Source organism: Entelurus aequoreus, linkage group LG21, assembly GCF_033978785.1.
Source record: "Entelurus aequoreus isolate RoL-2023_Sb linkage group LG21, RoL_Eaeq_v1.1, whole genome shotgun sequence".
In the NCBI taxonomy this organism is placed as follows: domain Eukaryota; kingdom Metazoa; phylum Chordata; class Actinopteri; order Syngnathiformes; family Syngnathidae; genus Entelurus; species Entelurus aequoreus.
Genome location: NC_084751.1, coordinates 39960368 through 39974715, shown reverse-complemented (window position 1 = coordinate 39974715; position 14348 = coordinate 39960368). Strand labels below are relative to the sequence as shown.

The following is a 14348-nucleotide window of genomic DNA, read 5'->3' as shown; positions in this document are numbered from 1 at the left end:
CGAAACCCAAAACCAGTGAAGTTGGCACCTAGTGTAAATTGTAAATAAAAACAGAATACAATGATTTGCAAATCCTTTTCAACTTATATTCAATTGAATAGACTGCAAAGACAACATTTTTAATGTTAATGAGAATTTTTTTATTATTTTTTTGCAAATAATCATTAACTTAGAATTTAATGGCAGCAACACATTGCGAAGCCGGCAGCGTTTCTGGGTGTTGTTGATAAATGGCTATGGTTTTGAATAGTAGGGTTTTAACTTGCACTTACAGATGTAGCAACGAACTGTAGTTACTGACAGTGGTTTTCTGAAGTGTTCCTGAGCCCATGTGGTGATATCCTTTACACACTGATGTCGGTTTTTGATGCAGTACCGCTTGAGGGATTCAAGGTCACGGGCATGCTGCTTACGGGCCGTGATTTCTCCAGATTCTCTGAACCTTTTGATATTACAGACCATAGATGGTGAAATCCCTAAATTCCTTGCAATAGCTTGTTAAGAAATGTAGTTCTTAAACTGTTGGACAATTTTTTCTCACACATTTGTTGACAAAGTGGTGACCCTCGCCACGTCCTTGTTCGTGAATGACTGAGCATTTCATGGAAGCTGCTTTTATACACAATCATGGCACCCACCTGTTCCCAATTAGCCTGTTCACCTGTGGGATGTTCCAAATAAGTGTCTGATGAGCATTCCTCAACTTTCTCAGTCTTTTTTGCCACTTGTGCCAGCTTTTTTGAGACATGTTGCAGGCATCAAATTCCAAATTAGCTAATATTTGCAAAAAATTACGTTTTTCAGTTCGAACGTTAAGTATCTTGTCTTTGCAGTCTATTCAATTGAATATAGATTGTAAAGGATTAGCAAATCATTGTGTTTTGTTTTTATTTACCATTTACACAACATGCCAACTTCACTGGTTTTGGGGTTTGTAACTTAAGCCTGTTTGAAATTAACAAAACATTTTTGTACTTGTTTGAAAGCATCACAAAACTCAATTAATGTCCATCCGAGCTTAATGCAATTCTAATCATAGTTTGATTATTTACTCCACATGCGTGCTCAGAGAGTAAACATTTGACCACAAAAGCACAGAGTTCTTTCAAATTTAATAAATACATCCCATAATACTATGTGCTGACTACAAATTTGAAGGAGAGGCGCAGTGATTTTATTTTCCAACATAACTGAAAGGGAAAACATTTCAGAATTAAAAGGTGTTCAACTCCTGAACTGGCTTGACTTTTTTTAGGGCATTTTTAATACATATTTACTACACTTTGAATTCTCCCTAAAAAGACACCTCAACGTGCTGCGCCTCAAAGCAGCAACACAGTTGAAGGATGGCCTCTTTTACTGCACTTCTATTTCTACAAAAAAAGTCAAACAAAAGGTAAACATCTTGCCTGAGTTAACTAAATCACCATTTTTACACTGTTGAACATAAGAAAATCTGATCGGCGCAGTCAGTTATAAAATAAGCCTGCAATGTTGATGTTGAACTGATAGTTTTCCAAAAACAGTCCCACTCCAGAAGCTTTTTTACAAGCTCTAAGCAAAGTTTTGGATTTGCTAATAGAACACATCCCTGTCATGGTCAACGTCAATGATCCTTTGGTTCTGTCTCATGTTGTCTCTTGAGTTTATTCATTGTCCTCCTGCTACTGAGATGATTCTGGTTGAATCTTGTCTTCACTCTTCTCCTTTATATCTCCTGATTGGACCTTGGGACTCGTCTTGGACAACGTGCTATAAATGGTCATGGCCTGCAAACAGGAACACAAGATGTTATTCGACAAACCCCAAAAACCAGTTAAGTTGACACATTGTGTGAATCGTAAATAAAAACAGAATACAATGATTTGCAAAAAATTTTCAACCTACATTCAATTCAATAGACTGCAAAGACAAGATACTTAACATTTGAACTGGAAAACTTTTTTTATTTTTTGCAAATATTAGCTCATTTGGAATTTGATGCCTGCAACATGTTTCAAAAAAGCTGGCACAAGTGGCAAAAAATACTGATAAAGTTGAAGAATGTTCATCAAACACTTATTTGGAACATCCCACAGGTGAACAGGCTAATTGGGAACAGGTGGGTGCCATGATTGGGTATAAATGCAGCTTCCATGAAATGCTCAGTCATTCACAAACAAGGATGCGGCGAGGGTCACCGCTTTGTGAACAAATGTGTAAGCAAAAAAACAGTTTAAGAACAACATTTCTCAACAAGCTATTGCAAGGAATTTAGGGGTTCCACCATCTAAGGTCTGTAATATCAAAAGGTTCCAGAGAATCTGGAGAAATCACTGCACCTAACATTGAATGTCCGTGACCTTGGATCCTTCAGGTAGTACTGCATCAAAAACCGACATCAGTGTGTAAAGGATATCACCACATGGGCTCAGGAACACTTCAGAAAACCACTGTCAGTAACTACAGTTGGTCGCTACATCTGTAAGTGCAAGTTAAAACTCTACTATGCAAAGCCAAAGCCATTTATCAACAACACCCAGAAACGCCACCTGGTTCACTGGGCCCGAGCTCATCTAAGATGGACTGATGCTAAGTGGAAAAGTGTTCTGTGGTCTGACGAGTCCACATTCCAATTTTTTTTGGGAAACTGTGAATGTCGTGTCCTCCGGACCAAAGAGGAAAATAACCATCCAAACTGTTATAGGCACAAAATTCAAAAGCCAGCATGTATGATGGTATGGGGGTGTATTAGTGCCCAATGCATGGGTAACTTACACATCTGTGAAGGCACCATTAATGCTGAAAGGTACATACAGGTTTTGGAGCAACATATGTTGCCATCCAAGCAACATTATCATGGACGCCCCTGCTTATTTCATCAAGACAATGCCAAGCCACGTGTTACAACAGCATGGCTTCATAGTAAAAGAGTGCCAGTACTAGACTGGCCTGCCCGTAGTCCAGACCTGTCTCCCATTGAAAATGTAGTGGTCTCAGTTCCCAAACGTTTACTGAGTGTTGTTAAAAGGAAAGGCCATGTAACACAGTGGTAAAAAAGGAAAGGCCATGTAACACAGTGGTAAAAATGCCCCTTTTTTGCAATGTGTTGCTGCCATTAAATTCTAAGTTAATGATTATTTGCATAAAATATGTAGTTTCTCAGTTCGAACGTTAAGTATCTTGTCTTTGCAGTCTATTCAATTGAATATAGGTTGAAAAGGATTTGCAAATCATTGTATTCTGTTTTTATTTACCATTTACACAAGGTGCCAACTTCACTGGTTTTGGGTTTTGTAAGTTGCACTTGAGTGTCTGTTCTGTGCACGTACCTGTGTGACCATGCTGCTAACGTCTCCAGTGTTAGACGGCAGGAGGATGGTGTTGGACTCCTTGGCGAGGTTGGAAAACGCTGACACGTACTGCTCAGCCACGGTTAGAGATGCAGCCGCGTTTCCATTCTGCACGGTACATTTTCAAAGTGGAGTCATTCCATTTCAAATCTGCTGTGGTGGCGTTCAAAGTGCACATAAATATGTTTTCTAACCTGCTCGGTCAAAGCGTCGGACAGCAGACGGATAGCCTTGGACTTGGCGTCAGCTTTGACAAGGACAGCTTGTGCTTCACCTGGCGATAAAATAAAAAGGTCAATATCCGACACAATCAGTGATCATGTTCAACGTTTCTATCTGTTACACAACAAAAAATCAGTAGAAAGAAATTGGATCCATTGAACCTACCTGCAGCTTTATTGATCCGCTCTGCCTTTTCACCCTCAGAGGCGAGAATCTGAGCTTGTTTACGGCCCTCGGCGACATTGATGTCGGATTCCCTCGTGCCTTCAGATTCCAGCACCGTGGCCCTTTTCTTACGTTCGGCCTCCACCTAAGCGGAGCAGAGTGTTTCAGCTTTGCCTGTAGAAACTTTGTATGTGAAGGAAGGATGTTCTTCTTAGGTTCTTAAGTTTATACTTCATTGCTACACTGCAAAAAGTCAGTGTTCAAAAACAAGAATTTTCTAAATAAAAATTAGGGGTATTTTATTTGAACTAAGCAAAATTATCTGCCAATAGAACAAGAAAATTCGGCTTGTCAAAACTTTCCAAAACAAGTAAAATTAGCTAACCTCAATGAACCCAAAAATACCTTAAAATAAGTATATTCTCACTAATAACAAGTGCACTTTTCTTGGTAGAAAAAAATATGAGACCTTTTTGCTCAATATGTTGAAAAATGTTCTTAAATTAAGTAAATGCTAGTTCCATTATCTTGACATAATGATATGCATACATCATGATTTTTTTTTTCATGCTTGAAGTAAGAAATTATTACTTTAAAAAAGTAGTTTTATACTTGTGAGTGTTGATGACACAGTTTTTTTGCAACAGTTGATATTCTAGTTTCAAGCATGTTTTACTCAATATAGGTCATCAAATCTCAGAAACAAGCTGTAATATCTTACTGAGATCATTTAGGACCAAAACCCTTAAAACAAGTAAAACACACTAACATAAAATCTGCTTAGGGAGAAGAATTATCTTATCAGACAGAAAATAATCAAATATCACCCTTATTTGAGATATTTAATCTTACTTAGATTTCAGTTTTTGCAGTGTACTATTATTCTTACTATTTTAAGTTGTTACCTTTATCTTGTGTATTGTCCCCCTAATATATAATTTTTATTATTTCAGTTATATATATATATGGTGGCGTTCTACTCTATTCAGCGGTCATTGAACGTAACATTAAAAGACCAGTGTTTCATATTCCCAAGTATAAATCAACCACTTAGTGCTAAGATAGCACACATTGTAGGTTCAATGTGCACAATTAAATACATTTGTTCTTCAGACAGCAGTGTTTTTTAAAAAATGTTTATAATTAAATCAACATAAACAACACAAGATACACTTACAATTAGTGCACCAACCCACACTAACCCCCCCCCCCCCCCCCACACACACACACACACACTCATTCTCACTCATTCACACAAAAGGGTTGTTTCCTTTCAATACAGTCTGCAAGGGATGTCTGTGAAGCACACAGCATTGTGTGTGCTGCTGGTCCACTAATAGTACTAACCTTTAACAGTTAATTTTACTCATTTTCATTAATTACAAGTTTCTATAAAACTGTTTTTAATTTATTTTTTGTTCAAGAAAATGTTTATTTTTTTGTTTTTTAAATAAAGGACATTATCTTCACCAGACCAGGTTGTCAATGAAATCAGATTGTTGAAAGGGTTCTTAAAACCAGGTCCAGTCCAGATTATGTCCAGGTCGGGTATGTACACTCAAATTAGGGAACACAACAACAGATTGCATATCATCTATAAACAAAATTACATTTTCAAAATAAGCATTTGAGAACTTCCCATCTATTTTCATGTTTTTTGGCATCATTATTGGTTTCGACCATATAACTTTCTAAAGTTAAACAATGCTGAATAAATGTTTTAAAAGAAAGTAATACTAAGTAAATATCTATTTTTGACCTTAAAAATAAACCGGAGCAGAGTGTTTCAGCTTTGCCTGTAGAAACTTCGTATGTGAAGTGAAGTGAATTATATTTATATAGCGCTTTTCTCTAGTGACTCAAAGCGCTTTTACATAGTGAAACCCAATATCTAAGTTACATTTAAACCAGTGTGGGTGGCACTGGGAGCAGGTGGGTAAAGTGTCTTGCCCAAGGACACAACGGCAGCGACGAGGATGGCGGAAGCGGGAATCAAACCTGGAACCCTCAAGTTGCTGGCATGGCAACTCTACCAACCGAGCTATGCCGCCCCAGGAAGGATGTTCTTCTTAGGTTCCTAATTTTAAACTTCATTGCTACTATTATTCTTACTATTTTAAGTTGTTACCTTTATCTTGTGTTGCATCCCTAATTATACACACACACACACACACACACAGGCGTTCTACTCTATTTAGCGGTCATTGAACGCAACATTAAAACACCAGTGTCTCATATCCCCAAGTATAAATCAACCACTTAATGCTAAGACAGCACAAATTGTAGGTTCAATGTGCACAATTAAATATATTAGTTGTTCAGACAGCAACGTGTTTATATAAGTTTAGATTGGGTTATGTTGTTTCTTAACAGGGAAAACCGTTATTGTCTCTTGTTTTCATATTAGCATTTTAGCTAGCACCAGTCAGTCAGTGAGTTTATCAAAGTGCATTTATAAAAATAATAAAATTGTCGATAATTTTGACTTCAAACGTTAATGTAAAATTGAGTCTTACCGTGGAATTTAATATTTTTATTGCTAACTACGTATATTGTTCCCAACATATTTTTGCGTGCTAACTTTCATATAATTATAGTGTATCATTGGTTATTACTGTCAAAGGTTAGTTTTAAAAGTAACACACATATACAGGGCCACACAACACAGCCCTACACACTACAAGGGTGTGAGGAATTTGCGAGTGGCAATACACATCAAGATAAGCCAGCGCAGGAGCCATTAACATGGAAACCAGAGTCAAATGGGACATGGACAACTCAACCCCTTTTTTGAGAAGTATGTTAGCCTTTGGGGATAGGGAGAGGACAGACATTTTGCAAGGAGCCAACAGTGGCAGGATGTCCCCTTTTCCCTACTTGTGGCCGTGACAGAGTTGTATTTCAGTGAATCTGAATATTGACAATTTGGTGAGCTTTATAAGAGATTTAACGAACACGCAACTGATAATCTTTACATTCCTACATAGTACAGACTGTTATGAACCGTTTCAATAATCCTGCAGAAAAAAATGCATAGTATGTGAAAAACTTAACATTTTGGGGTAAGGATGTCAAAGTTAATGCTCTATCACTAAACATTATTGCATTAATTATGTACAGTACAGGCCAAATGTTTGGACACACCTTCTCATTCAATGTGTGTTTTTTATTTTCATGACTATTTACATTGTAGATTGTCACTGAAGGCATCAAAACTATGAATGAACACATGTGGACTTATGTACTTACCAAAAAATGGTGAAATAACTGAAAACATGTTTTATATTCTGGTTTCTGCAAAATGGCCAACCTTTTTTTGCTCTGATTACTGCTTTGCACACTCTTGGCATTCTCTCGATGAGCTTCAAGCACACCTGTGAAGTGAAAAACATTTCAGGCGACTACCTCTTGAAGCTCATCGAGAGAATGCCAAAGCGCGCTACTTTTGTCTCAAGCGTTTCCAAGCCAACACAGCCAGCTGGTCACGTCGCACCGCACAAATAGGAATGACCAAAGAATAGCCTCGAGATTAGCATCGAGAGAATGCCAAGAGTGTGCAAAGCAGTAATCAGAGCAAAGGGTGGCTATTTTGAAGGAACTAGAATATAAAACATGTTTTCAGTTATTTCACCTTTTTTTGTTAAGTACATAACTCCACATTCATAGTTTTGATGCCTTCAGTGACAATCTACAATGTAAATAGTCATGAAAAAAAGAAAATGCATTGAATGCGAAGGTGTGTCCAAACTTTTGGCCTGTACTGTATAATACGAAAACAAACTTAATTTAGGCCCAAAACACATAGAATATCTGTAGGGAATGGATTCATATGACCCCATGGATCTCGCGTGAGGGGAAGCGCCAATCTACTTAGCTACTGATGCTGTGGTCCAAGTTGGAATTGCCACAAAACCCATTTTAAGCTATTCAACACTCTACCGCCGTTACGTTTCACATGTCAGGTAAACTGTGAGGAACGGAGCCATATGAATCCCTTTTTTTTAAAGATTTGCAATGTAGTGACGACGCATTCTCTCGATGAGCTTCAAGCACACCTGTGAAGTGAAAACCATTCTCAGGTGACTACCTCTTGAAGCTCATGGAGAGAATGCCAAGAGTGTGCAAAGCAGTAATCAGAGCAAAGGGTGGCTATTTTGAAGAAACTAGAATATAAAACATGTTTTCAGTTATTTCACCTGTTTTTGTTAAGTACATAACTCCACATGTGTTTATTCATAGTTTTGATGCCTTCAGTGACAATCTACAATGTAAATAGTCATGAAAATAAAGAAAATACATTCAATGAGAAGGTGCCCAAACTTTTGGCCTGTACTGTATAAACGCAGATCAATCGCGCAATTTATTTTGAGCATATATACACTCCCTTACCTTGACTGCGGATGGTTACCTGAGAGGTGGAGCAGGTTGCGTAACGCTCTATGATCAGGTTAATGCATAGGTCAGTTCAAAGTTGGAAACGGTGTGCACGTTGGAAAATGCCACTTGAAAATACACCCGGATGGTTAGATACCAATTGTTACCAAGTTTTCAGCAAATAAATTGTTCTGGTATGACATTCTGTCAATAAAATTGCATTTGCGTCAAAATGTCAGGGTTTTATTTAAGTTTAATTTAAATTTTGCACGCTAGTAATTTACTGCGATTAATGAAAACGCAAAAGTGTGATAAAGCAAATAAAAAAAATTACAGCACTCATTTCGGGGTAAACTCACCTGCATTTGCATAGACTCCTTCACACGAGGTGGAACGTTTATATCTTTAATTTCATATCGCAGGCATCGGATACCCCAGTCGTCTGAAGCTTGGTTGATGGATTGCACAATGTTGGAATTGAGGCTCTCTCTTTCCTTTAGAGGAAACACAAAATGATATCATTCATACGTTGATGTTTATTGTATATAATGTGAGCTATAACAGCAAGTCATTACCCTGAACACTTTGTCCAGCGTGAGTTTGCCCAACTCGGAACGCATGGTGGTCTGTGCCAGCTGTGTGACAGCATATTCAGGGTCCTCCACACCATAACTGGCCTGCCGACAGGCAATTTTATATAAATATCACATTTAACGCGTCGTAATGGACAAGGACCAATTCAATATGATGACGTCTTACTTTGAAAGGGTCCAAGATCCGTAAATACAGCACTCCGTCAATCTGTAGAGTTACATTATCTGCAAAAACACATTTCTTTTTAATATTAGCAAACCAGCAGAGTAAAATGCAAAGAGAAAAGTGACTTACCTAAAGACACTGCAGACTGCTCGGGGACATCGATGACAATCTCTTTGAGACTTTGCACGTAGCGGATTCTGTCAAGTAGTGGTATGAGGAAATTTAAACCCTAGAAGGAAATGGACAAAGTATTAGAGAGTGCATACAAATTTGAATACATTCTGTTACATACAGAACACACGTATACACACTGTTGGCTATGGATTGGTATTGTTTACATTTTAATTAATACCAGTACCTAATCCAGATTTTTGAAACAGTGCTTGAAAAACTAGGGGTCTAACAACATATATTCCTAAATTTCAAGTATGTTGATCTGTGCTCTGCAAGTTTGTCCCCGACATACTTGCCAACCTGGAGACCTGGGGGGTCGGGGGCGTGGTCGGAGGGGGGGCTGGGGACATGTTTGGGGCGTGGTTGGGGGCGCGGTTAAGAGGGGAATATATTTAAGCTAGAATTCACCAACTCATGTATTTCATATATATATATATATATATATGAAATACTTGACTTTCAGTGAATTCTAGCTATATATATATATATATATATATATATATATATATATATATATATATATATTTTATTATACATATAAATAAAATAAATACTTGAATTTCAGTGTTCTGGAGGCTATCCAGTAGATGGCAGTATTGTCCTGTTTAAGAGTGTCACAACATTGCTGTTTACGGCAGACGAACTGCTTTACGGTAGACTAAACGCGACTGCTGTTGTTGTGCGTTGTTACCGCGCTGGGAGGACGTTAATGAAACTGCCTAACAATAAACCCACATAAGAAACCAAGAACTCGCCCTCGATCATTCTACAGATATGACGTCATTGGGCAGGCAAGCTGTTTATATTGTGGGAAAGCGGACGTGAGAACAGGCTGTCTCCACTCAGGTCCGCATTGAGCTGGAGGGGGCGTGGCCTCCAGCTCCGGCTGAATACCGGGAGTTTGTCGGGAGAAAATTTCTGCCGGGAGGTTATCGGGAGAGGCGCTGAATACCGGGAGTCTCCCGCTAAAAACGTGAGGATTGGCAAGTATGGTCCCCGAAGAGATAGGTATCGATCCAAGATCGGTGTAAAAAGGAAATTATCAATTTTATCGATAGTAAAAAAGGAAAACATTGGATTTAAGAATGGCAAACTTTACAGGATATTCAGTACTTGCAATAATAATGATTTTAAACGTTAAATAACATTAAATACCCTTTTAATGCGCCCTATACCGTATTTTTCGGACTATACTGTAAGTCGCAGTTTTTTTCATAGTTTGGTCGGGGGTGCGACTTATACTCAGGAGCGACTTATGTGTGAAATTATTAACACATTACCGTAAAATATCAAATAATATTATTTAGCTCATTCACGTAAGAGACTAGACGTATAAGATTTCATGGGATTTAGCGATTAGGAGTGACAGATTGTTTGGTAAACGTATAGCATGTTCTATATGTTATAGTTATTTGAATGACTCTTACCATAATATGTTACGTTAACATACCAGGCACGTTCTCAGTTGGTTATTTATGCCTCATATAACGTACACTTATTCAGCCTGTTGTTCACTATTCTTTATTTATTTTAAATTGCCTTTCAAATGTCTATTCTTGGTGTTGGATTTTATCAAATAAATTTCCCCAAAAAATGCGACTTATACTCCAGTGCGACTTTTATGTTTTTTTCCTTCTTTATTATGCATTTTCGGCAGGTGCGACTTATACTCCGGAGCGACTTATACTCCGAAAAATACGGTAATCGGGTGTGCCTTTTGTATGAAAATAGACCTGACAAGACCCGCTCATCGGCAGTGCGCCTTATGGTCTGGAAAATACGGTACCCATCCCGAGCGATAAAGTATTTTTGAAAGTACTGCAGTTTTCTGACATGCCTTTCCTTTATTTGTGCATATATTATGAAATGTTTATTCTCTTGATAACATCCCATCTTAAGTGGTCAAGGCAGACCGCCACCACCCACAGAATCTTGATTTCGGTCCAAGATTTCTTCCTCAAACATTTTTTTTATGCGTCTGTTGAAGTAAATGAATGAAAATGATGCGAATAGTACCGGTTCTAAGATGCGATGGAAGCGACCCATCCTCTCCACCACCCATGCTTCCTGCTGGGGCACAAACAGGACCACGGTGTTCATGGGCAGACTGGATGCCCATCGCTGCTGGACTGGGGTCGCCAACAACCTGGGCGCTGTCCGTTGCGTTTGCTGGAAAACATAAATGATATTACACCATATGCTGTATCGTAATGATGAATACCAAGAGGTGTCACTTTTGTGGCTTGACAGAAAAGGTGGGACATACTAATAAATATCATTTAACAGTTAATACGCACGTTCATATATAAATATTCACTTTCGTACATAAGTAGAAGAGGCAACTCCTGAAGGAATTGCGTGTGAATGCTCCAATGCTGAAGTTGAACTGAAATTCTGACAGAATGTATTATGAATGTAAGAATAGTGTGAATTAAGGCTGAAACGTAAATACGCGTCGCATATTTACGTCACACTACCGTCATGGCGGAGCGCAAAGCAGACGATGCGAGCGGTGCGAGCGAGGGGAAAAAAGCACGCCAAAAGTCGTCAAAAGTGTGGGAGTATTTCAATAAACGGCCTATTTATAAATGGTTGATTTATATAGGCTAGTAAGGTAAAGTTTTGTACCTGACAAGTTTTGGCTATCTTGATTCTGCAGCCTTCCTCAGGTGTCACGTGATGTTAGCGTGACGTCATCTGTGACGTGTTATATGGATTGTTCCATCCCACCTGAAGTGGTGGGATGGCGGTGTCCCCTGGTGTGCGCCTTACTTTACTAGCCTAAATAAACATACTTGCCAACCTTGAGACCTCCGATATCGGGAGGTGGGGGGGGCGTGGTTAAGGGCGTGGTTAATAGGGGAGTATTTTTACAGCTAGAATTCACCAACTCAAGTATTTCATATATATATATATATATATATATATATATATATATATATATATATATATATATATATATATATATATATATATATATATATATATATATATATATATATATATATATATATATATTTTATTATACTATATATATTATTATTATATATATAAATAAAATAAATACTTGAATTGTAGTGTTCCGGTGGCTATCCAGTAGATGGCAGTATTGTCCTGTTTAACTTCTCCGTTCATGACTGAGTATATCATTTCGGCCACCGTGTTCAATGGAGAAGTCTGTTCTACAAAATGTACAGGCAACATTAACCTTCCCCTTCGAACTGTCCTGGATGAACTGAAATTCTTGTTTCCATTCGTTTTGGAACTTTCAAGCGTATTTCTTCATCTTGCTCGTCGACGGCGTCGCCATGTCTGTAAGTTCCTCGTTCTTCTGCTTCATCTTGTGTGCGCAGTTGTGCACTCTACTCTCTAAAAGCCGTAGATGTTATGACGTCATTGGGCAGGCAAGCTGTTTATATTGTGGGAAAGAGGACGTGAGAACAGGCTGTCCCCACTCAGGTCCGCATTGAGCTGGAGGGGGCGTGGCCTCCAGCTCCGGCTGAATACCGGGAGTTTGTCGGGAGAAATTTTCTGCCGGGGGGTTATCGGGAGAGGCACTGAATAAAACCGGGAGGGTTGGCAAGTACCGGTATGTATATAAATCAACCATTTATAAATACACATTAGTAGGCTAAATTAACCTCTTAAACAAAAAATAAACGGCCTAATAATGTTGTAGTATGCACACTGTGTCGAGCGGAAATGGCCTATCATAGCAGCACAACGGCTATGAACGAACATTTGAAAAGAAAACACCCGACAGCGTTCTTGCCATCGCCATCAACTAGTCAATCGTCCGCGTGAGTATACGTTGTCATCATTACACAAAAACATGAATGTGTCATTTGTATCTGCGTTGTAAATTCATAAACTAAAGCACCGTTTCGCTCTGAGAGGCGCGTTTGGCGTGCCTGTTCAGTGTTTACAAAGACGCGCTCCTCTTTAAAGGCCTACTGAAACCCACTACTACCGACCACGCAGTCTGATAGTTTATATATAAATGATGAAATCTTAACATTGCAACACATGCCAATACGGCCGGGTTAACTTATAAAGTGCCATTTTAAATTTCCCGCTAACCTTCCGGTTGAAAACGTCTATGTATGATGACGTATGCGCGTGACGTCAATCGTTGAAACGGAAGTATTCGTACCCCATTGAATCCAATACAAAAAGCTCTGTTTTCATCTCAAAATTCCACAGTATTCTGGACATCTGTGTTGGTGAATCTTTTGCAATTTGTTTAATGAACAATGAAGACTGCAAAGAAGAAAATTGTAGGTGGGATCGGTGTATTAGCGGCGGACTACAGCAACACAACCAGGAGGACTTTGAGATGGATAGCAGACGCGCTAGCCGCCGATCTCACCTCGACTTCCTCCGTCTCCGGGCCGCAGATCGCATCTATGATCGGGTGAAGTCCTTCGTCGCTCCGTCGATCGCTGGAACGCAGGTGAGCACGGGTGTTGATGAGCAGATGAGGGCTGGCTGGCGTAGGCGGATAGCTAATGTTTTTAGCGTAGCTCTGTGAGGTCCCATTGCTAAGTTAGCTTCAATGGCGTCGTTAGCAACAGCATTGTTAAGCTTCGCCAGCCTAGAAAGCATTAACCGTGTATTTACATGTCCATGGTTTAATAGTATTGTTGATTTTCTGTCTATCCTTCCAGTCAGGGGTTTATTTATTTTGTTTCTATCTGCATTTAAGCACGATGCTATCACGTTAGCTCGGTAGCTAAAGTGCTTCACCGATGTATTGTCGTGGAGATAAAAGTCACTGTGAATGTCCATTTCGCGTTCTCGACTCTCATTTTCAAGAGGATATAGTATCCGAGGTGGTTTAAAATACAAATTTGTGATCCACAATAGAAAAAGGAGAAATTGTGGAATCCAATGAACCCTTGTACCTAAGTTACGGTCAGAGCGAAAAAAGATACGTCCTGCACTGCACTCTAGTCCTTCACTCTCACGTTCCTCATCCAAAAATCTTTCATCCTCGCTCAAATTAATGGGGTAATCGTCGCTTTCTCGGTCCGAATCGCTCTCGCTGCATTGAAAACAATGGGGAAATCTGAGGAGCCCTTCAAGCTGTGACGTCACACTACTTCCGGTACAGGCAAGGCTTTTTTTATCAGCGACCAAAAGCTGCGAACTTTATCGTCGATGTTCTCTACTAAATCCTTTCAGCAAAAATATGGCAATATCGCGAAATGATCAAGTATGACACACAGAATGGATCTGCTATCCCCGTTTAAATAAAAAAAATTCATTTAAGTAGGCCTTTAAAACAAGTAAGACACTAACATAAAATCTGCTTAGTGAGAA

General features: G+C 38.9%; 1 protein-coding gene across 1 annotated transcript in view; it reads right to left on the bottom strand.

Annotated features, from left to right (window-relative positions):
* Positions 1 to 1093: 1093 nt before the first annotated feature.
* Positions 1094 to 14348, bottom strand: part of stoml2 (stomatin (EPB72)-like 2) — a 13850-nt gene continuing 595 nt past the window's right edge. The window contains exons 2-10 of the mRNA XM_062032136.1: positions 11043 to 11195; positions 8982 to 9081; positions 8853 to 8911; positions 8669 to 8770; positions 8453 to 8587; positions 3720 to 3864; positions 3527 to 3606; positions 3312 to 3440; positions 1094 to 1769 (exon numbers count right to left, since the gene is read on the bottom strand). Coding sequence (XP_061888120.1) covers positions 1665 to 1769; positions 3312 to 3440; positions 3527 to 3606; positions 3720 to 3864; positions 8453 to 8587; positions 8669 to 8770; positions 8853 to 8911; positions 8982 to 9081; positions 11043 to 11195 — 1008 coding nt within the window. The 3' untranslated portion in view covers positions 1094 to 1664. The remainder of the gene's footprint in view (positions 1770 to 3311; positions 3441 to 3526; positions 3607 to 3719; positions 3865 to 8452; positions 8588 to 8668; positions 8771 to 8852; positions 8912 to 8981; positions 9082 to 11042; positions 11196 to 14348) is intronic.